The sequence below is a fragment of the Ahaetulla prasina genome, chromosome 1, assembly GCF_028640845.1.
Source record: "Ahaetulla prasina isolate Xishuangbanna chromosome 1, ASM2864084v1, whole genome shotgun sequence".
Lineage (NCBI taxonomy): Eukaryota > Metazoa > Chordata > Lepidosauria > Squamata > Colubridae > Ahaetulla > Ahaetulla prasina.
Window position 1 is genome coordinate 26,864,705 of NC_080539.1, and position 24,736 is coordinate 26,889,440.

The 24,736-nt window shown below is 40.1% G+C and overlaps 1 protein-coding gene across 1 annotated transcript in view; it reads right to left on the bottom strand.

Annotated features, from left to right (window-relative positions):
- The window catches only part of TSPOAP1 (TSPO associated protein 1), a 92,883-nt gene that overhangs the window by 9,788 nt on the left and 58,359 nt on the right, over nt 1-24,736 (bottom strand). Inside the window, exons 14-25 of the mRNA XM_058164524.1 lie at nt 22,293-22,402; nt 20,136-20,245; nt 18,172-18,993; nt 16,752-16,903; nt 14,638-15,165; nt 11,808-12,131; nt 10,506-10,709; nt 5,491-6,633; nt 4,660-4,774; nt 4,281-4,423; nt 1,791-1,959; nt 855-926 (exon numbers count right to left, since the gene is read on the bottom strand). Coding sequence (XP_058020507.1) covers nt 855-926; nt 1,791-1,959; nt 4,281-4,423; nt 4,660-4,774; nt 5,491-6,633; nt 10,506-10,709; nt 11,808-12,131; nt 14,638-15,165; nt 16,752-16,903; nt 18,172-18,993; nt 20,136-20,245; nt 22,293-22,402 — 3,892 coding nt within the window. The remainder of the gene's footprint in view (nt 1-854; nt 927-1,790; nt 1,960-4,280; nt 4,424-4,659; nt 4,775-5,490; nt 6,634-10,505; nt 10,710-11,807; nt 12,132-14,637; nt 15,166-16,751; nt 16,904-18,171; nt 18,994-20,135; nt 20,246-22,292; nt 22,403-24,736) is intronic.

A 24,736-nucleotide genomic window follows, 5' to 3' on the forward strand; every position in this document is an offset into this window, starting at 1 on the left:
TGATTGCCAGCATGTCTTAAGCAAGGCAGTAGCCAAGAAGAAAATTTATTTTGGAAAGTGGTGGAATGATGTGGCTAAATGCAAATGCTTACACTAGTCCTATGAAAATATACAGTTCCAACCAACTTATGGACATGCAGAATTTGCATAAAAGATAATCCTGTTTAAAAGAATAAGTACTTTTATTACTCCCTTTAATGAGTAGAGTCAGGATGACTAAATGCAGCTAAGTGTTTATTGGCCAGATGCCTTTGTATCCTATTCCATGCAGAGTTCATAGCAGATATTTTTTCCTTATACCCTAGGGGGAGAAACATCTGCTGCTACCTAGGATTGAACTCTCAACCTTCCAACTAGGAGGTGAGTGTCTTCACCACTGGGCCACCATTCTGCTCATCCAATAAGCGCTATTATTGAAGAGTGGAAACCCTTTGTGGACTTTTTGCTGAAAATGAGAAAAATAAAATAAACAGATGATTTATGGATTTACTAATTTTAAAAGGTAGAATACGAGGAGAATTATGATATAATGTTAATGAGGGAGATGAGAGGATAAGTTTGTGCCTGCGTGAAAGAAAATTGGAAATTATTTTTCTTTTCTTTTTTTTTCCTATTTGTATTTCTTTCCACACTTTGCTTACCTTTTCACTTCACATTATTTCTTCTTTTTCTTTTCTTTAATCTTACTTTAGATTACTACCCCTTTGTATTTTATCTCTTTACAAATCTTTAATAAATATTATAAATGAATGAATGAATGAATGAATGAATACAAATTATATTAAGAAAGATAATCCTGTTATCCTGATAGGTACAAGATATCAACAGCTTCTATCATGAACTACTGTACTGACCTTTCTTAGACCGTCGAGGCTTTGAAGGGCGATTTGATGGGTGCGATGGAGGGGGAGAAAATGCACTATTCCCTTCGATTAAACAAAACAAAACACAATTAAATTAACAAGCAATACAAATCAATAACTTAGTAAATTATTCTCTACAGCCCATTCTCCTGTGTTTCTTAATAAGCCACTATCCCCTGATTTTGGAAGGTTATATCGTTCAGCTAACTGGCAGAAGCACCCAGAATAGAATAAAATTCTTTATTGGCCAAGTGTGATTGGACACACAAGGAATTTGTCTTGGTGCATACGCTCTTGGTGACATGGTACAAAGCCTCTGTAATGGAAGATTCTGAGCTGAAAAGTCCTACAACCTTACTCCCTAATGTAAGCAGAATCTGTTGTTTTGCTGTCTGATTCAATCATGTTGTACATAAAATTTTCTTCTTCTAAGGATCTAAACATCGTCCTGGCATTTTACTGTTCAGTATTTAGTTCATTATGTGGGCACCTTTGAGACAGAGAAACAATAAGGCTCAAGTGAATTAACTATACATTCTTTAACAGGTAAATGGACACTTATAATCCATGAATTATATGCAACCCTTGACTACTACTATAGAATAATCTACACTTTTACACTTATAGATCCGAGAGAATGTCTGGTTCCCCAAGGCCCAACTGTTCAATCATCAGACTGATGTTTTCTTGAGCAAGATCCTTGCTAACTCAACTTTTAATTTGCCTTCCCTGGCAAATCACAGTGATATGGGTGAACATGAGATATTTTGTGTATAGTTTTGCATGTATATTTGAGAGGGCTGTGTTATAACATCATCCATTACTTTTTCTACTGGAACACAGCAACCAGCATGATTTTCTATTCAAAAAGGTTCCCAACCCTGGCCTGGCAAAGTTCAAGAAGATAGATAAATTTGGGCAGAGTACCTAGACTTTCCATCAGCATAGCAGTAGAAATGTGGCCTTCTTCTAACAGCTGTTTTCTTGCACTGTCACTGTCCACCCGGAGTTCAGACACCATGTTGCAGGGTATGAACCCTGTTCTTCCTGCACATTCCCCTCTATAGAAACCATCTGCATCTTTGTGACCATAGACCTGTGAAAGGGAGAGGCTTAGACAATCAATCGCAACAGTGCCAAAGGAATATTTGCTTATGTCCATTTGCTTCTTTCAACCCATTGCTAAATTCATCCCCAAGAGGCTTGCAATAATGGGATTATTGCAAACAATTCAACCTTGGTGTCTTGAAGATGTGTGGACTTCAACTCCCAGAATTCGCCAGCCAGCCAAACTAATTCATTTTTGCAGTCCCACAACTTGAAGATGGCTGGGGAATTCTGGAAGTTGAAGTCCACACATCTTCAAGATGCCAAGGTTGACAAACATTGGGATATACAAATACACAGAATATTCCATTCCAATTCCAATTATCTATCAACCCCAAGAAAAGAGAACTCAGGATCATGGTATGGAGCTCAATATAGAATAGAATAGAATAGAATAGAATAGAATAGAATAGAATAGAGTAGAATAGAATAGAATAGAATAGAATAGAATAGAATAGAATAGAATAGAATTTTTTATTGGCCAAGTGTGATTGGACACACAAGGAATTTGTCTTGGTACATATGCTCTCAGTGCACATAAAAGAAAACATATGTTCATCAAGGTACATCATTTACAACACAAATGATGGTCAATATATCAATATAAATCATAAGGATTGCCAGCAACAAAGTTACAGTCATACAGTCATAAGTGGAAAGAGATTGGTGATGGGAATGATGAGAAGATTAATAGAAGTGCAGATTCAGTAAATAGTTTGACAGTGTTGATGGAATTATTTGTTTAGCAGAGTGATGGCCTTCGGGAAAAAACTGTTCTTGTATCTAGTTGTTCTGATGTGCAGTGCTCTATAGCATTGTTTTGAGGGTAGGAGTTGAAACAGTTTATGTCCTGGATATGAGGGATCTGTAAATATTTTCACAGCCCTCTTCTTGATTCATGCAGTATACAGGTCCTCAATGGAAGGCAGGTTGGTACCAATTATTTTTTCTGCAGTTCTAATAATTGGCATAATCTAATAATCAAAGCTAGAGGTTGATATGAGCTGAAGATGATATATGGGAATTCTTTATAAATCAATAGCACATTGGGAATTTTGCACAGCCAGTGGGAGGTAGTGATTAGCAGTGGTCTAAGGCTTAGAAAAGGGGCCTTAGGATTCAAATTTCTACTCAGCCATGATGCTTCCTGCGGTGACATTGGGAAAATCATATTAACTTTCCTTAAATATTTGGAAAATATCATCATGGAGATGAAACAACCTGTACCTCCCCACAGCATAGGCAGGGAAATTTTTAAGACAGGCTGCATCTGTGTTTGGTTGGAAGCATTCACAATGCTCCATTTAATCAGAGGTCTTACACAGTTCCACAAAGCACACTACAAGTAGCCCTTGGTCACTCAACGTTATAACAGACTAAAAAAGCTACTTACCATCTGTCCTCAAAGTTATGACCACCACCACCAACCCATCCCCATGGTCTCAAGATCACATTTCGGGCATATAGCAAGTGAATCACACCAGTTACAATGTCCCAAGATCACATGATAGTGATTCAAAACATTTTTTGACATTCCTCAGCACTAAATATGTTGCATTTGCCTATTGACCAGATGGTCCATTTAACAACCACCTAATTTACTTAAAGAGACCACACTGACTCAGACTGTCATAAAAATGATCATCAAATTGAATCAGATCACAAGGTGACCCGCTTAAAGACTACAACAACCTACAACTCTGGGCTCAATTGTGGTCATAAGCCGAGGACTGCCTGTAACTGCACTGGAATATGACATGACAGTGTCTTTTCAAACCTTCTGGTTCAGCCCAGGAAGATCCAGCAATCATCATCGCTTCCTCCTTTAATGACATCTGCTGAAAACCTTAAGAGGACAATTCTTTCAATCTCATCTGTTTTGAGAATAAAGCCACAATTGGGTTAAGTGGCCTGTGAAAGAAAACCAGGTACACCTCAAATTTGTTGGTGGGGAAGATAGACTCAGTAGGTATCTCTCCCACCCTCCACTGCCCTCTCTGTAGTAAAGATAAAGGGAGATGATAAAAAAATAAATAATCTGAAGCTCACTTTTGCACTTTTGCATTTCTCTAACTTTCTGTGCTTCCAAGTTTGATGAACCATTTTGGAGAACTTTTCCAGTTATTTATAGTTATTCCAAAAAAATTATTTCTGAGCAGAGCACTTTGCAGCTGAACCATTGGCCACAGTCATGCATTCTGCCAAGCTCTAAACTTTTTTAAAAAAATAAATAAATCAGAGAGTTCTAGATTCACCTACTCTGTGAGAATTGAGCCCTGCCAATATGCCTCTTCTTGGTGTCGCTCGTACCTTCAGAATCTGGCCCTCTTGAAATGGGAGCTCCTCTTCGGCAGCATCCCGATTAGGGGACATCGAAACAGGGTCATAATCAAAAAGAGCCACAAACAGACGTGCTGAGCCCTTGTCGTCTGCTGATTCACTCCTCCAAGTTCCTAACCAGGACACAAAAGCAAACCACAATTGGACCGAGCCTGTCTATTGCGACAGAATTTCTAGCCCTGGTGTTGCGCCTGCAAATTTTGAAGGATGGGCTTAATACTGCAATTTTAACTCCTTCGCGTATCTAATCTTTTAAGTAGTTTTGGAGCCATCCTTGTTCAAGTTTGCTAAAATTGCTCCCCACCACCACATTTTAAAACAGCCTTAACATAAACTGCAACTAACTCACCAATAGTTCCACTGAGTTGTGGGGTCCCTTCTTGACTTTTTCTTGGAGATCTTCTGTCTCTCTGGACAGGGGACTGGTAAGATGTTGAGTCCAACAACCCGGGACTACCTGTCACCTGAAAGAGAACCCTTGGCAGCATCAGTCCTGTGTTTATTCACTGACATTTCAGTTACACCCTGCAGCAAAAGCACAAAATGCAAAGGACTAGAATGCAGCATTCCTCTTTTGCGAGTGTTTCCAGAAAACACTGACCAAAAGCAAAGCAAATTCCATAGGCTCAGTTTTGCAGTTAAACTGAATCTGTCATTTTGATGCCATAATAAATATTCCCCCATTCATTGTGAGATCTGGCATTTGCCATGAAACTGAGAAAATCTCATTTCCTTTGAGTTTTCTATACTTTGTGGACCACTGAATCTTAATTGATAAGGTTACATTGATATAAATTATTCCTAGACCACACTGATCAGATGGCAGCCTCTTTCCGGAAGGTTTTGCAAATAAAAAGAATGTGTGATTTACGATTTATAATAAAGGGTATTTAAGTTTGCAGACTTTCCCTAAAAATTAATGAGGAAAAGGAATACTGCATTGGATATTTTCAGCCAGTGATGTCTGCCAATCCCAAAGCAAAATATGAGAAAAGCCAATAAGGATTATCACGCAAATGGGCTGTAAGTTTCAAATAAAAACAGAAGCCTCTATTTTGTAAAGCACTCAACACAATAAGCAGAATGCAAGCAAGCATAGGAGCAAAGGGTCAAAAGCACAGTCAGAATTGTGGCAAGCTGCTGTAACAACACCAGCTGATGAAGGAAGTGTCTCACAGACCCATGTTTGCACAAGTGGGCCCTCTTTCCAAGCCTGATCTGGCCTGGCTCCCAAGACAGAGGGACTTTTCTCCCGAGTCCTGTTCCATTCTTCTGGGGCACCATTGGCCTTCTTCCTCCATCCACAATGTCCAGGCGAATGGCTGGGAGATGTGCTCCAATCCGTGCTCTCTCCCTCCCAACTATTGGACCGCTTCAGTTCTCGTCGCCCACTGGATTGGACTGATCCTGACTGGCTGGAGCAGTCGCTCCATTCCTCCTCACAATCTGTTGGTGATCCATCAGCCCTCCCATCTGAACTCAACAAGCTCACTGGCGTGGAAGTGATGGTTAAATCCTCGTCCTCATTTGAATCATACTCAATGTCAATCTCCAAATTCACTGGGCTGAGGCAGCGGGGGAGGCCTTGCACAGCTTTCTCCCTTTTCTCTTGGGGCATCATTCTCCTTGAAGGAATCTGATCAGGCCTTTGTCCTGCCCAGCTGCACAGCTTCAAGTCATCCTCCATCTCAAGGCTGGTGATCACATCCAAATTCTCTGTGAGGCTCTGTGCTCTGTAAAGGCCACCTCCAGTGTAGTAGGAATTGCTCCGCAGAGAAACACTGGGCTCGCGGATGTCTCCTTTTCGCTTCCTATGTCCCTGGGGTTGGACCCGGGTCTTCTCCTTGCAATGACTGGATTTTCTCCATTCTGAAAGAGGAGATCTTGATGGTTTCTTTCGATCATCCCACTGATAGGTCATATCTTCACCATCCCATCTTCCAGAGCAACTGGACGTTTCATTCATACATTCCCCTCTAAACGTCTGTAGAAGGGTCTTTTCAGGTAAGATCAGCTCTGAAAGATTGTGGTTTCTTTTAGACCAAGAACAGAGAGGACCTTGCGTTCTTCTGGTATGATTAGGAAGCTTACTCTGGAAGCTTCTCATAGTCTTCTTTTCCAGAGGGATGAAAATAGGTTGGTTTAGAACCGGGTCCCAGCCTTCATCATCATCAACAACAACAACATCTTCCTGTTCTTGCTCCTCCTCCTCTTCAGTGACTTCAGGAATACTAAACAGAGCCTTGCTGCAATTTTTTTGCAATGGCATTTCCAGAATCCGTTCCAAGATTTCTTCATCGCTGTCGGTATCACCAAGATCGAACTGTGCTCCAGACCCAGAAACCAGACCATCAAGGAAGAAGCAAAGAGAGAAAGAGGAATTAGGCATTATAAAAGGTGGGTAAACAACACTTACCATCACTCCTGTAGATGGCATTAAATAAGGACTAGACAAATTCACAAAGTGAAAAGTCAATCAACTGCTATGAAGGAAGGTAATTAAATGGAAGAGTGATACTCAGAGGCAGAACAACCCTTCAAACCTATTGCTGAAGCACAGGTTTTTATTTCATGATTTTGGGTTTCCCTATTGAAAGCAAGATTCTAGTTTTGATCAATCTATTTTCATCTGGCTCCAGCAGGGTTCTTTCAGTGTTTGAACCCTGCTAGAATCCATTGCCATGACCTATGTTACAAAGCTAAAGAAGCCATTCCTTTACGTAGAAAAAAAAATGTGGAAAATGGAAATGGGCAAAATGGTTGGAGTATCTCTTGGTGTATTACAGGTCTACGTCAATCTACCTGAAATATATTATGATTATCATGATCACTATCATTTATATACCATTCTTCTTCCCACGGAAGGATGTAGGATAGTTTTCTCCATCTACATAACTTACCCATGTATTAGGTAATAGCCATGCTGACAATAGTTAGTTGAGAATTATAGGAAATAAAGTCCAAAGCATTTAGTGATTGTAAGATAAAATCTTTTAATGTTCTGATGAATTTAGCACATGAGAAAGTGATGCCTGTTATTTCCTGTTGTTTGGCTTTTTGTAGCTTTTTTCCGTAATGGCATTTGCCTGGTCAGCCTCCTCTCAAGGATCATGAAAGTTGAAACCCAACCAGGAATTCTTCAGGTGACACCCCAATGACAGTCAGTCTCTTCTTGATGTAGGGAAAGTCCATCCAGTCAGGGTTTTCCACCATCATCAAAAGTACAAAACTAGGCCATTTTCATTTACACATTTAAGAAATTCTTCCTTTTTAAAAAAAAAAATCCCCTTGTGAAAAACTGACTAGGCCAGGGGTCTGCAAACTTGGCTCTTTTAAGACTTGTGGCTAAGCTGGCTGAAGAACTCTGGGACTTGAAGTCCACAAGTCTTAAAAGAGCCAAGTTTACAGACCCCTGGACTAGACCAAATGTTGCTTGCAAGTGATTCTGAAAAATGAAATCCGTGTGACATAGGACTGGAAAGTTAAAAATGTCTGGAGCTATCGCCAAGGGCATTGAAAGGCCCCTGGTGATTCTTGCAGTCAGAAACAATCATATTATGATTGAAAACCTGAGGCTGCTCAAGAATAAAATCCATGAAGATCTGGGATGTGGTTGGGACAGGAGTATGGATGGAAAAGAAATTATCTACTCTCACCATGATACTCAAGATTATTTGAGACCTTGTACCTCCATAGCATGTATTGTCTATGTTACAGATCCTTCCCATTTTATTTCCATTAACCCAGGAAGATTGTTAGTAGAAAGGGGCCTAATCAGCTCATCTCAGCCACAATGTCTTATGAAAGCATGTGCTTTTCTAGCACTTTTTAAAGCTCTTCCTCTCCAATATCTTAGAGAACATTACCTTACAGATGACCCCCACCCTGTTAAAGACCTTGGAGTTTTCATATCAAATGATCTAAGTGCCAAAGCCCACTGCAACTACATAGCAAAAAAGGCTCTAAGAGTTGTAAACCTAATCTTGCGTAGCTTCTTTTCCAAAAACACTACACTACTAACCAGAGCATATAAAACATTTGCTAGACCAATTCTTGAATACAGCTCGCCTGTCTGGAACCCATACCACATTTCTGACATCAATACAATTGAACGTGTCCAGAAATATTTTATAAGAAGAGTTCTCCACTCCTCTGAAAACAACAAAATATCTTATACCACCAGACTTGAAATCCTGGGTTTAGAAAACTTAGAACTCCACCGACTCCGACAAGACCTGTGCTTAACTCATAGAATCATCTATTGCAATGTCCTTCTTGTTGAAGACTACTTCAGCTTCAATCGCAATAATACAAAAGCAAACAATAGATTTAAGCTTAATGTTAACCGCTTCAATCTTGATTGCAGAAAATATGACTTCTGTAACAGAGTTATTAACACTTGGAACACACTACCTGACTCTGTGGTCTCTTCTCAAAATCCCAAAAGCTTTAACCAAAAACTGTCTACTATTGACCTCACCCCATTCCTAAGAGGACTATAAGGGGCGTGCATAAGAGCACAAAAGTGCCTACCGTTCCTGTCCTATTGTTTCCTTTCATTATATCAAATTAATATAGTTATTGCATACTTTTGCTCATATATATGCTTATATGATATATAGTTATTTTATGTTGATGCTTGTGTATACTGTTGTGACAAAAAAAAACTACATATGCAAAATGAAGATGAACTGAGCTGTAGAAATCCCGATGACTTTTAGATAGCAGGAAAAAAGTAAGAGGTTCTCTTTGCTGCCATCTGATGGCCATTTAGATTATTGCATTCCAGATCTGGTAATCCTACTCTTTGCTAGGTTGAGGAATAACTACTGGTAAGTAGGGAGAGTTAATTTGAACCTGGAATAAAAGCCTATTTTGGCCTAAATTTACTCTCCTTAGAGTTGGCTTACTGAATCAAGCAACCTTCCAAGACTTCCAAGGTCTCGTCTCATCTCATCTCATCTCATCTCATCTCATCTCATCTCATCTCATCTCATCTCATCTCATCTCATCTCATCTCTTCCATTCCATTCCATTCCATTCCATTCCATTCCATTCCATTCCATTCCATTCCTAGTGTTCCTATCACACACTAAGCTCCATTAACCATTTAAACCACCTTAAAACCCAAACCTTAAGCTATTAATTTTTGGAATTCACCTCCATCAGTTATGGTACTGGACATTATATCTGACAGATTTAAAAGGGGATTAAAGGAAGGGTTGTTTTACCAATAGAAAATAGCTGTGAAAGCTAAATGGAATTGCTCATATCTGAGTACTACAATATTGGTAATATAGCTTATAATGTTTTTGTCCTACTAATGGGTTTTCTAAAGACATCTGATTGTGGTTGGTGTGAAGAGTATACTTGATTCAGCCTTCCACATTTTGGTATTCTCCAAATATGCTGAGGCTGTAATGGCTAGGATACCTGGAAGCGGCAATCTGTGCATATCTAGAAGGCATCAGTTTGACAAAGGCTGAAATACAGTCTGAAGGAAGGAAGGAGATTTTAAGGAACTCCATGAACGCTTTTTGAGAACCCTATGAAAGCTACCTTGACTGATGCAATGAAAGAAAAAGTCCATTCAAATGTGGAGAAGAATATATGCATGCTTTCAGGCAGAGGTCTATGGGGCCAGGACAAAAATAAAATGTTATTGTAGTCTGATTTAATTTAAAAGTATATTATTTTAATTCAGTTAATGAAATGCAGTTAATACAACTCCCTGTGTTTCTTCATTTTATCTCCTCTCTATATTAGCAATAGCCCTTAGACTTATATACTGCTTCACAGTGTTTTTACAACCCTCTCTAAGCAGTTTACAGAGTCAGCATATTTCCCGCAACAATCTGGGTCCTCATTTAACCCACCTCAGAAGGATGGGAGGCTGAGTCAACCCTGAACCGGTGGGATTCAAACTGCCAAATTGCAGGCAGCCCACAGTCAGCAGAAATAGCCTGTAGTACTGCACTCTAACCACTGTGCCACCGTGGCTCTTTAATGTTATTTTATTTTTATTTAATACCAATATTAAATATTATATTAATATTTGCAGCAATTTTGGGAGATGCCCTGGGTTTGGGGAGTATCAAGAATAAGCAAATAATCTCATGAAGATGTTTGAAGGAGTTGAGCAAATCTGAAACTCCTCCTTAAGGGCTTCATAAAGACAGCAAAAAATAAGAATACCTTGTCTCCATTTTCTCTGCTGCCATATTCACTTGGATTCCATTTCATCTCCCCTGGCCTACCAGAAACTGGCTTCTCTTCTTCCTCCTCCTTCTCGTCCTCTTCCTCCTCTTCCTCTGTGATATCAGAAAGGTCAGAACCACGATTGTGGTCAGTTAGAAGATTTAGTGGTCGATTTCCTGGATCTGACCTTTTCTCTGCTTGCTAGAGAAATTCAAGAGGAAAGGCTTATTAGTGAAAAACCTGAATGTCATATAATTGAAATGAATAACTGAACCCAGGGGTGCTGTTCAGCAGGTTCTGGAAAACTAGTAGCAGAAATTTTGAGTAGTTCGGAGAACTGGCAAATACCACCTCTAGCTGGCCCCAGAGTGGGGTGGGAATAGAGATTTTGCAGTATCCTTCCCCTGGAGTGGGGAGGGAATGGAGATTTTGCAATATTCTTCCCCTGCCACGCCCACCAAGCCACACCACGCCCACCAAGCCATGCCCACAGAACTAGTAGTTAAAAAAAATGGAATTCCAACACTGACTGAACCCATTCCCAAAATCACCACTTTTTTTTTTAATTTGAATTTATATCCCACCCTTCTCCGAAGACTCAGGGTGGCTTACATTGTGTTAAGCAATAGTCTTCATCCATTTTTATATTATATACAAAGTCAACTTTATTGCCCACAACAATCTGGGTCCTCATTTTACCTACCTTATAAAGGATGGAAGACTGAGTCAACCTTGGGCCTGGTGGGACTTGAACTTGCAGTAATTGCAAGCAGCTGTGTTAATAACAGACAGACTTAGTCTGCTGAGCCACCAGAGGCCCTTTGAGCTACCAGAGGAATGTATACCTTCCAATATGAAATTGCATTTATACTTTGGGTGATGTTAATTTTAAAACTGATCTGGGTGTTTTTGGAGGTAGCTGCATGGTATGGTCAAAAAAGCCAAGATGGTAACCGAAAATAGCACAAGAGACTTTTGACCGCATTTGGACTTTTTTTCCAGTGTAGCCCAGTAAAGCCTCTGGGTATAACCTTTGATGTTTTGGAATGTATTATTTAAAGCAATTACATTTTGTCTTTTAGCCAAAAGTTTTCCCAGAAAAAGGCACTTTTTGAATCCTGGCTGATTTGGTTTTTAGCAGGCCTCAGACAGGAAATATTACAAACCGTTAATATAAACAATCATTATGTCTGCACATTCACTCCCTTGAGGGAAGACCAAAGGGCTTTGCGGTCTGTATGAAGTTACGGATCATTAGGTTTTCTAAACCAAAGAGGCCTTTGATCAATGAATACCAACCTCTCTTCTGATCCTGGGCACCAGCTGAGAGGAGTCATCTCTGGAGCCTTCTTTCAACGCCTTCATCCTCCCTGAAGACTCAACTAAAGACTCTGAAGCTTGTCCTTCGCTTTGGCCCATCTCCCCGGCGCTGTCTTCTTCTTGCATGGAAGGTCTGTCCATGGGTGGTATCTTTGGTTCCAGGGAGCTCTGATTGTTATCTGGCTCTCCTTCGGATGGGGCATTTGTCCCCTGTTCTGCAGAGCAGCTTTCCAAGGTCTCCAGGCTATTAGCACCACTGTCTGAAATGTGTGGCTCCTGTTTTGTCACGGTGAGCAGCAGTTCCTGGAGTACATTGTTGCAGAGAGATATTATGTTAATAGCTCTTAATTATTAATATCTCTTGATATTAAAATAATATAGATATTAAACATCAAAAACGTCATCAAAAAAGCACAACAAAGAATGTTCTTTCTGCGCCAACTCAGGAAGCTCAAACTGCCCAAGGAACTGCTGATCCAGTTCTACAGAGGAATTATTGAGTCTGTCATCTGCACCTCCATAACTGTCTGGTTTGGTTCTGCAACCCAACAAGACAAACACAACTTCAGAGGATAATTAGAACTGCAGAAAAAACAATGGCTACCAACCTGCCTTCCACTGAGGACCTGTATACTGCACGAGTCAAAAAGAGGGCCGTGAAAATATTTACAGACCCCTCGCATCCTGGACATAAACTGTTTCAACTCCTACCCTCAAAATGGCGCTAGAGAGCACTGCACATCAGAACAACTAGACAGAAGAACAGTTTTTCCCCGAACGCCATTACTCTGCTAAACAAATAATTCCCTCAACACTGTCAAACTATTTACTAAGTCTGCATTACTATTAATCTTCTCATCATTCCTATCACCCATCTCCTTCCACTTATAATTGTATGTCTGTAACTTTGTTGCTTGTATCCTTACGATTTATATTGACATTGATTGTTTCCTGATTGCTTATTTGTACCCTATGACTATCATTAAGTGTATCTTATGATTCTTGATTAACATATCTTTTCTTTTACCTACACTGAGAGCTTATGCACCAAGACAAATTCCTTGTGTGTCCAATCACACTTGGCCAATAAAAAAGTCTATTCTATTCTATTCTATTCTATTCTATTCTATCCTATCCTATCCTATCCTATCCTATCCTATCCTATCCTATCCTATCCTATCCTATTCTATTCTATTCTATTCTATACGTGAAATTAGCAGTTAAGTTCTTTTTCTAATTAGGAAGGAGGGAGGGAGAGGGAGAGAGATTCTTGTAAAATTATACCAGAACAGATCTCATCTAGGGGATGGTAAGAGTTGATGCTGCACTATGGGTTGGTTATTAGAGGAAAACACAGTGTGAATGAAAATGGAATTACAATTGTGCATAAAAAACCCCCTAAGATTCATACCAACAGTCTTTTGTGTGTCTTTTGTTTAACTGTGGTTTTGCGGAAGAAGTTAAACTAATTGCTGTTGCTTCATGATATACATTATGGATTTTGATTTCAACAGGTGGTGTGGAACAGGATACATAGCTTTATTGCTCTGTTCAATACAATATGTATTCAAGAATAAGCAAAAGGGGCTGCAACATTTTTTTAAAAATCCTAACAAATGAGTTAATATTTAAAGGCAGCTTAGGCAGACACCTGCCTGATTCACTGGAATATAAGAAAGGGAAGAGATACAGCACAATGAAATTTGTAAGATTTCATTATTATTAGCTGATCTTAATACAAATAGTTTGAGCCTTCATGTGGATCTGGTTTATCTAAGTAGAACTAACAGTTGGTTACTTGAAAAAAAGCTGAATTCACATATGACTCTAAACTATGTTTGGGTTTATTATTATTTATTTAATTGTATTGGCCACTCAACTCCAACAGACCTGGGGTAGCATACAAAAAACAACAACACTAAAACAGCTAAAAAATTAATCCCTTGCCTTGGGAAACCACTTCTAAATCATGTTTTGCTGCTTTATAAATTATAGTTTATGTGCGTTAAGACAAATCATGATGAAATTGTGGCTTAGTGCAATCTATAAACTGAGCTAATGACTGGCCCAAGATTCCTCACTGACTTCATGGTTGAAGAAAACTGAATTTCAGATATTCCCTTTCAAAACCCAATGCTTTATCCATTACTCTGCTAAACAAATAATTCCCTCAACACTGTCAAACTATTCACTAAGTCTACATTACTATTAATCTTCTCATCGTTCCTATCACCCTTCTCCTTCCACTTATGACTGTAACTTTGTTGCTTGTATCCTTACGATTTATACTGATATTGTTTCCTGATTGCTTATTTGTGGCCTATTACTATCATTAAGTGTTGTATCATTAAGTGTTAAATTTGTACCCTATGACTATCATTAAATGTTGTAAGTATTGTACCATGATGAAGATATCTTTTCTTTTATGTACACTGAGAGCATATGCACCAAGACAAATTCCTTGTGTGTCCAATCACACTTGGCCAATAAAAAAGTCTATTCTATTCTATTCCGTTCCGTTCCGTTCTGTTTGATTCTATTCCACTGGTAGTACAGTAGCTATTATAGCCCGGGTGTCAAACTCACAGCATTACGTTGCTGTCATGTGATATTTTGTGACATTTTTCCCATTTGTGGAGCTGGTGTGGGCGGGGCCTGCGCATGATGCATCCAGTCCACTGGCCACCAGTTTGATACCCCTGTATTATAGCATACCATTGCCAGAAAGATGTTTATTTCAGTGTTCATGGATTCCTCCCCATTCCCCAACTCTACTTATCTACTAGGAAGGAAGGAATTTCACATTTACCTGGTCGACTTCTCCAGATTCCTCCTTCTTGAGTACAGTCAGATCTTCCTTCACCACACTGCCTGCAGAGGGCAGAAGATAATTCTCTTCTTCTCTTGGAAGAGTTCCAAGTTCTGGTGACACAGCCTGCCCCGTTGGTGTCAAGGGAGCCTTGACACTGGAGGATGTCTCTGAATGCACGTGATCCCCAGATTTTTCACTGGCAATAGTGGGCTGCAAGGTGAGTTTGGCAACTGAGTTCTTAGTGGCAGAAGGCAGGTCTTTCCCTGGAACCTGAGAAGTTTGTGTGACAAGAAGAGCCTGTGCTTCCCCACCCAGAAGCCGGGAGGGGTGACAGTGAAATTGAGATTCAGAAGAACGGTCTACTTCTTCCAACAACGCCGAGGGGATCTGAGCTGGCACAGAATCCACCGATTCTCCATAAAGAGAGACAGTTCTTACAGTTACTTCCTGACAGAGCTGGAGAATCTGCAGCTGGGAAATCTCAATCAGGACACTACCAGCTGTTGGGGAGGTAACTTCCATCACCTGAAATAAGAGTAATTAACTTGAATAAGTAGGAAGATAGATAAAAGCTGAGGCACCTTCTGCAAAAAAAAAAAGAAAAGAAAAGAAAAGAGGAGGGTAGCATTGTTTATTCTTAGTGATGAACAAGCAAGAGGGTCTCTAAGTAGAAAGATGGGAGAGGGTAGTAGGGCAGTTTATAAATGGGTGCATGCAATGAACATGAGGATGGTTTATAAAGATAGAAGATTGGAGAGGTATAGCCAGGGCTGGGCTTCAAACATTTTAGCAAGGGGTTTTCTGCCCAGTTGCTGGCTAGGTGTGGCTATGGTGGGCCTAGCTTGGTCACCCTCCTGCACCATGGGGGGCGGTGTTTTTGTCCTCCCCAGGCTCAGGAGGCTTTCCTCGAGCCTCCAGGAGGGCAAAAATGGCCTCCCCAAGCTCTGGAGATCCTCTGGAGACTGGAAATGGGCCTGTTTCTGGCTTTCCCAAACTTCTGGTAGGCCCGTTTTTTGTCCTCCCTGAGTCCCTGTACGTGGCCTACGCTTACCTGCATCCAAAACGGGCCATTCGGGGACTCTTGAGAGGGGAGGGGCGGGGTGGGGCCAGCCAGGAGTGAGATTTGGGGATTCTCCGAACTGCACAGAATCTTAGCTAGAGGTTCTCCCAAACCCCTGCGAACCCCCAGCAGCCCACCCCGGGTATAGCCAGTGGTATTGGTGTAAATTTAAACTTTTTTTATTTTTTAATTTCCTATCTGTAATTATTTCATTACTTCTCTGGGTGTTTTGCACTTTACATAATTTCTCTAACCCCAAAAAGTTATAGTACAAAAGATCTTTAAGCCACACAGTGAGCCTTTTAATAAAGCATTAGTGTGTAAGACAAACCATCAGAGCTGTCTATTCTGTGTGCTAAAAGAATGTACAAACTTGAACTCTACAAACAGTCCTTGACTTACAACCATTCATTTAGTGACCGTTTGAAGTTATGACTGCTGAAAAAAAGTGACTTACAACGAGTCCTCACACAACCATTACAACATCCCCACAGTCACAATCGCAATACAGGCATGGAAACTAGCATGTATTATAATGGTTGCAGCATCCCAGGGTCACGTGATCCCTTCCAGCTCTATTCTGATTATTAATTGATTGATTGTGATTGGCTGATTGTCATTTGTGATCTTCCCAGACAACTTATGACAAGCAAAGTTAACCGGGGAAGCCAGATTCACTTAACAACCCTGTGGTTCTCTTCATGACTGTGGGGGAAAAGGTCATAAAAGCGGTCATAGTCATGTGATGACTCATAATCACTGCGTTGCTTAGCAATGGAAGTTTTGGTTCCAATTGTGGTTGTAAGTTAAGGACTACCTATATTCAGAATCAAATCTAATAGATAAAGAATAATGTATTGAAGTGTAAGATGGGAAGATAAATGTTTTAAATCTTACAGCATAAAAAGAATATCAAACCGAGTCCTGGAGAAAATCCTGCCACTGTTAGATTCTATTACCTCCATGTTCAGTCTATTTCTCCATGTCTTATCATGGGTAAAAATGATACTGTCCTAATTTTCTTCCAGCCATGCCCAAAACAGCCTGGTACCTTTTGTCCATCAGCATACACTGCATAGCCAGTGACACGCACTCCATTGGATGATCCTTCAGCATCAATGGTGACTGGCAACCAGCTGATGACCAGAATACCAGATGTGGGGCCAGGATCCACTCGGACATCCAGCGGAGCATCTGGAGACCCTGAAGAAAGAGTCATTGGCTATTTTTTTTCTGCAAAAACAGCAGAATGGTAAAATTGATTTGGCCCAAAAAGATTATAGGAAGCTTGACCTAAAGTCCCTAAGACTGAAGGACTAAAGAAAAGAATACCTCTCAGAGTAACAGAAAAACAAAATAACAGAATAACAGAATTGGGAGGAACTTGGAGGTCTTCTAGTCCAACCCCCTGCTCAAGCAGAGGTCCCTGTGGAAGGAGGGAAAATTGAGGCTAAAGAAAAAGAGGCTCATAAGGAGGATATTGAAGGGATGGAAACGAAAGTGTTTTCAGTAAAGTCTTTCAAATAATGGACTTCAGCCCTCAAACCAGTTTTTAGAGCTTTAAACGAAATATTTCCATCTATCTCTAATCACTTGCTAAGTATTAGTAGTGCCTGTATCTTGGGAATCAGTACTTGTAAGCAATGAACATGATAAACGTGTTCAAGATTTGATCCTATAGCAGAAGCCATAAACAGGATTGTAGTTACAGTCAGAAATTTAGTAACAAGCAAAATACCAAGCAAATCAATAGAACACAAGAAATTTTGCAAAAATACCCAGCAAATCAATAGAACACAAGAAAACTGCTTGATCTATGAATAGCGCAAAACTGAGGTCATCAATGGGGTACTTTTATGGGTCCCTCTCCTTTAGAATTGTGTTGTTGTTGTTGTTAGTCCAACCTACCAAAAGCAACACCATGGGAGACAAAACCAGAATACAGATCAAAATAGGCAAGAAACTGATAAGAGAACATCTATCAAATCTAGATGAGTTCAAATTGCCAGGACCAGGTGGTTTACATCGCAGGGTTCTCAAGAAGAGCTGGTGTCAGGGAAAACTCAAATCTAAAAGCTTCCAGGTTTTCCCCACCCAAAGGAAAGTCCAAGTCCCTGGCCAGCACCCACATGGTCCATCACATGGTCCAATCAAAACACCATCCCAACTGGAGATGCGTCCCAATTCCAGCCCTCCAGGTGCAGGGTAAGATATCCTTGACTCTCAGAGAAAGGAATGTTATTATGACTATATATCACTCATGCTCCATACAATCCCCACTCTCAATTTCCCAGGGTAGTAAATATGGCAGGCCTGAAGATCCAAAGCAAAAGATGGCTTCCAGGCCTGACAGCTGGCAGATGTGATCTCAGAACCATTGAACAGTGATAATACCACTTGATGCTGCATTAGTGAGGCCACAGTTGGAATACTGCGTCCAATTCTCCAGAATCTCTAAAAGCTGCACTTACCTGCTGAAGGTGTAGTGAACTGGATCTCTGCGGATAAGACCTGCTCTTCCACCTCTGGGAATGGTTTCCAGAAAGTCTGTTGAGGCTGTATTTCGACTGTGGCAATATAGGAAGTGTTTGGGTTCAGGTTGCGAAAAGTGTACCAATATATTCCAGCCTTCACTATATCACATGCTCCCCCGTTGAGGTATATGGTATGTGGGAAATTGCTGTTGCTTGACATCCAGGAGAGCTCCACGGAAGTGGCCTTAACACTCCGCACTTGGAGCTGACTTGGAGCTAAGACAAAACCACAGCCCACCAGGAACGTGCACTGCAGTCTGTCTGAGCTCCCTTTCTCTGAAACACTCTGTATGGAGACACGGTAGGCTTTTGTTTTCAAGTCCAGTTTGTCAATCATGGCCTTCATCTGGGAACTGGCCTTCACATTTTCCCGGAGTTCAGTGTCCACATAGACATTGTAGCTCTGGACATCCAAGCAGCTTCCACTAGGCACCAGTGGTGGATCCCATGTCACCAAGAGGCTAGAGGCAAACTGTTTGATTAGAGTCACCTTTCTGGGATAAGGCACTGCAACGGAAATACCTCCTTCTCCTTGGTCCCCTTCTAGCCTAGAGGGAGCTGTGCTGGCATTGAACTCCTCCGATGAATAATCACTTCTCTCTCCACTGCTGATACTTATGCTGAGAAAACTCCGCTCAAGAGGGGAGCTTTGGGAGAGATCATGGAGTTCCTGAGGCAAGAAAGTAACCAGGTCATCATCTGCAAGTCGTTCCACAAAGTTGGAAGGGACAAGGCCTCTCCGGCCATCCATCAGCTCCCCTGAAGATGAATTTAACAACATCAGAGATCAGAAGACCTGTGGCCTCAGATGAAATCACTCTAACCCCTCTAACCCCTCTAACCCCTCATGTTTATATAGTGTATACATAATTGTGTGGTGTATTTAAAGGTGATGACCCTTTGAAAGCTGTATGCAATGAAATTTCAATCTAATATATGCCGATTAGTGTACATTCAAAGTGACAATAAAGTTCTGTTCTGTTCTGATCTGTCCTGTCCTGCCCTATACTAACCTACCCTATCCTATCCTACCCTACCCTACCCTACCCTACCCTACCCTACCCTACTCTACTCTACTCTATTCTATTCTATTCTGTTCTATTCTATTCTAACATGGAACATTTAAAATATATTTCCAAAACATTTCTCCTGATTTAGATATTGTAAGGTATTGTTTATGATTGGAAAAACAGGAAGACTGGATCTTTAAGGTGACCTAACCAGACTTTATGTTCTTATGTTTCTGGTTGCTGAAGAATAGCCATAAATGGCAGCCCAGCATATAGAGATATTAAAAGTATGTGATTGCTAAATACCATTGGGCTGCGAATGACAGGCCCAAAGTTATCCCGTGACTTGTAGTTGGACTACAGTGTGGACCTCCCTATTCCAGGTGACATCTTAATCACTATACCTCATCAACTCTCTTTTATTGTGCTGATTTTATTACAGTAAGCAGCTCAGATGCAGCTGAGGCCTACAGCAGATAAAACTGATATTTAAAAATTTTCCTTACTGTAAGATTAATTGAAAAAAATAATAGTAACATTGAATTGAACTGAAAAACTGATCTGAACAGTAAAATTGAATAATTGTAACTGTAAAATCTTTGAAAAGTCAGTTTTCTTACTTTTTTACATTCAAGGTTCTTAAAAAGGAAATTTGAAAACCAACAGGTATACGATCATTTCCTATTCTTTGAATTAGCCCATCTACTGCTGATGGCTGAATTCCTGTTAAAAACACCTGACTTGTCCTAGGTTTTTTATTAGCAGTAATAATATTAACAAAACTTTAAATTTATTAAAGCTGCCCACTCCTATAGACAAGACTATTTTGATGAGTTGTTCTATACTGTGCCTCCTTTACAACTCCATTTTTTCATGCATCTTACAGCATACCTTCAAAAAAGCCATCTTCATCCATTTCTCCATAAACGTAAATATACTCGCCAGCCGTAAGTGGTAGTTCAGCCTCAGGATTCTCATTGGGGCCATCAAAAGGATTGTAACTGAAATGAATGTAAGAAGAACGTTTTGAAGTCTGATATGCCAAGAAGGAATTTGGTCACCATCTGAATCTGCTTCTTAAGTGAGGATGGCAGGGAAACTATCTGCAAAGCTATTCTAGCAGAGGCAAAGAGGACATGCAAAATTCAATACCAAAGATGGTATTGAATTAGCCTGACTAGGTGGCTCAGTGGCTAAGACACTGAGCTTGTCAATCAAAAAGATCAGCAGTTCGAATCCCTAGTACAGGTCTCCTGCGTGAGCAGGGGGTTGGACTAGATGACCTCTAAGGTCCCTTCCAACTCTGTTACTGTTATTGTTACTGACAAAGAGTCTTTACCATATGATCCTGTAGTATTGCTTTGGATTTTCCATTCTATGCAGTCTCTCTTGTAATTGTCTATGGAGATTCTCAGGCATCCAGGTCATGGCTGCCCCAAAGGTGCTTTTTCAAAAGGCCTTACTGGACTTTCTTTGTTTTTGCTTGAAGAACTGAAGAAGCTTCTTGGATGAGAAGTGAGACATCTTCAAGCAAAAAAAAGAAGGTCCAGTTGCCTTTTGAAAAAGCCCTTTGGGGTCTCTCTTGTAATGTTCATTTTAAATTAAGGGAATATCTAACATTAATTTCAAAATTGAGAGTTTGTGCAGATTGCTTTTCAGTTCCATTGCAACTCATTTGTATTTATTCTCCTTTTGCAATTACTTCTGTACAGCTATATATTAAAAAATGCTGCACCTAAATTAAAAAAAAGCAGACTTGGTGGATTTATATATGTTGGCTGCCTAAGTTTATTTTTGTGCAGGATTTTAATAACGGAAGTGTATGTGTTTGTTCATGGATAAAAAGGTTACAGGTTAGGAATCCAGCCTGCTTTTTCATTCTATGTTACTCATGAGAATTTTGATGCTGCAAAAGCGGAGAAAAGAACACTGACAAAACTGAAATTTAAGACAAACTTTTCATGGAAGAGTTTTGCATAAAATGTGAATATGAAAATGGGGACAAAAGGAGAATTTCAAACACATTGACTGCAGTTCAGAAAGAAGGTCCAGTTTCCAGATTGCCAGATTAATACCTAAACCAAATTCCTATAAATATGTTGTGAGATAGAGAGTAGCAAGTATGAAAATTCCTTCTGAAGTATTTTCTGGTCTGTTCCTGTTTATTATTCACAGAGTGGCCACAGTGCTCCAACTCAAAACAAAACAAAAAAGATCTAAGTGAAGAATGAAAAAGACCAGCTATTCTCTGCTGCATCAGGATAGATCTTAACTGCTAATCTCCTACATATTTCAGTTTCTACAATCCAAGCTGAAATCTGCCAATACGTATCTGTAGATCAAATACCCCAGCTGTCATTAGAAGGCAAACTGAATGATATTTTGAATTGAATGCATGACATTCTCATAATCATTGACCAATATGATCTGGATTATATTTATTCCTGGAAATAAACCTGATGAATAGAAAAACCTTGAGAAAAACCATGCATGCATAACATTCATGTTACATTCCTATACTTTTTTTCTATTTTGCAAACCATTCTTGTCGCCATCATTTCCATATATTGCTTTTTTTCTTGTAAATCTGTCATCGTTCTGTTTTTGAGGATATCAATTCCATCAACTATGACATCATCCACTTCCCATTCTTCACTTTCTGCATCTATTTTGCAATTCACTCTTCATTCTCTTGATATGACTAATATATAACATCATTTTATATTAGATGTTCATTTTTATATTCAGTCCATACTGATTCAACAGCTATTTGGATCCTGTGCATGTTTTAGGGTTAATTAACAAATTCTTAATTAACACATTTTCTCCATTCATTTTTGAAGACATTCTATCAAGATGTACAAATTCATCCACTTAATCTTATTCTTAGCATAACTTGCAATTGTTCATTGCCTTTCCTTACCAAACACAACTCAGTCTCTAGATGCAATAATTTTCCCGTTACATCACATAAAATCTAACATTTTCTACAAATCATTTGCATTGTTAATATCTAATGTCCCAGTTGGTTTCTTTGTACAACCCTACCTATATCGAGCCAAGAAGACCTGAAGTTTTACTGGCTCATGGTTCTCCTGCTCAGGTACCAATGAGATGCTGTCAATGTCCAATTCTTCCATTTCACTGGCTGTGTCCACCTAACAGCATGTAGAAAATGATGAAACGGTGATGATGAAATGATGTATTTGCAGAAGATGCTTAATTAAGACAAATAAAGGTTTTAACAGAAAACTTCATTTTAACCTTGAACTGTTTGTTTTAATGATTCAGCATGTTGTAAAAACTCAACCCACTTGGTTATTTTAAGTTCAGTATATTATGCAAACCTAGAATACAGTCTAGTTCAGGAACCAAATTTAGCACATTCCAATTCAGCCCACTTCAAGATATTGGTTATAACCTTTAAAGCCCTACGTGGCATGGGGCCTGGTTTCCTATCAAGCTATCTTTATCCCTTTACATCAGCCCATCCCAACCAATCAGGCAGGGAAGGTATGTTGCAGACCCCATCAGTTAAAGAATTCTGACCGGCAGGGTCCAGGAAAAAAGCCTTCTCTGCCATTGCTACTGCCCTGTGGAACACTCCTCTCCTAAAGATGAATGGGGACCTCATTCTCCTGGCCTTCTGGAAAAGCGTGAACACAGCTTTGCAGCTTTACTTAGGATGCACAGAGGAGCATGTAGTTGCGGGGCTGGTTAGTGGCCTAAATGCCCTCTCCCCACGTTTTAATTATATTTTAATAGCAATAACAATAGCACTTAGACTTAGACTTATATACCGCTTCATAGTGCTTTACAGCAGGGAACTCCTTGTCTGTGGACTGGCACCAGTACAGGGATGAAATTCTCCCGGTTCTGACCGGATTTCACGATCCGGTAGTGATTGTGTCCGGTGGTTCGGCAATCCGGTAGCGATGGGGGAGTGAAGCTCCACCCACCCACTCGGGTGTCATTACTTCCTGGTTTTAACCAGGAAGTAATGTGTTTTTACCTTCTGCATATGCACTGGTTTTGCGCATGTGCAGAAAGTCTGCGCGTGCATGTGACACGCTCATGGGTGGCATGTGCACTTTTGAACCAGTAAGGAAGGTAAGTAGATTTCACCCCTGCACCATTCCGCAGCATGCCTGCAACTGGGTCACGCAAACAAGCAAAGCCCCATCCACGGGTTGCAGGCAGCATGCAAAACTATGCCCCCTCTGTTCCCCTCTGGTCCCCCTCTTTCTCCACGGAACCGGTCCCTGGTGCTCAAAAGGTTGGAGGCCACTGCTTTACAGCCTTCTCTAAGCAGTTTAAAGAGTCAGTATATTGCCCTCAATGATCTGGGTTCTCATTTTACCCACCTTAGAAGGGTGGACTTGAGCCTTGAGGGGAGAATTGAACTGCTGGCAGTCAGAAGATTTCGCCTGCAATACTGCGTTCTAACCACTGTGCCACCACGTCTCTTAATTTAATATTCTTTGCCTCTTTTAAATTTAAATTTATTGTTTATTAAATTTTATATAGTTTTTATGCTTTTAATATTTTTTAATATTTTATTTGTGCACTGCCCAGAATGCCTTTGTGAGGGAGATGGGCAGTTCTTAAATATGTTAAATAAATAAATAAGTAAATAAGAAGATTACTTATGCTGCCCCACTCTGCAGGGAGGCTGGAAACATTTAAGCAGTCCACTGATGGACCCTAATGGGTTCTAGAGGGAAGTGGGGGATATCCTGGGGGCTTTTCTGCATGGTACTGCTGAAGCTCTGGTTCCATTATGGAACTAAAAGGCAGCTGAGACTTAACAGAATTGCATCTCTCTTGACCCATCTAACCAAAACAGGTTAACATCTGGCCATTGGCCTAATTAAATGCAACCCTCCTGCCTCATTTCCAGAAACACCCCTATCCCTTTTCCTAAATCAGGCTAATTTCACTTCTGATATTTTTCCACCAGTAAGCAAAATATTTCTTATTTAAACACCTCTTTTCTGGAGATTTGCTGCTGTTGGGTGATGCTTTTTTTAAAAAAAAAAGTTAATTGAGTTTTAATTAGGTTGTACATTATTAAATTTGCTTTTTAATTAGACTTTTTGTTTTTATTTATTTTAATTTTATTCAATTCAGGTCAGGGGCGGGTTTCAAAACCCGTTGCTACCGGTTCACTCGTGAACATGCACGCTCATGCGCAGAAGTGTCTGGGCGGGTGGGCAGAGCCTCCCGCCACCACCGCTACCATTTCACCCGATCTGGGGCGAACTGGTAGCAACTCAAGTGCTGTCCAACTCCAAATCAACTCTAGGTGGCTCACAACAATCTTTGTCATTATTGCTGAAGATTCTATTTATTATGTTGGTAAGGTAGACCATAGAGATGGAATAAATAAACAGTAAATAGATACATTATAATAAATTAATTGATTCATCCCCTGCCATATTTTCTCCAATTTTATATAACTCTCAGAATATTCCATTTGGACCCTTATTGTT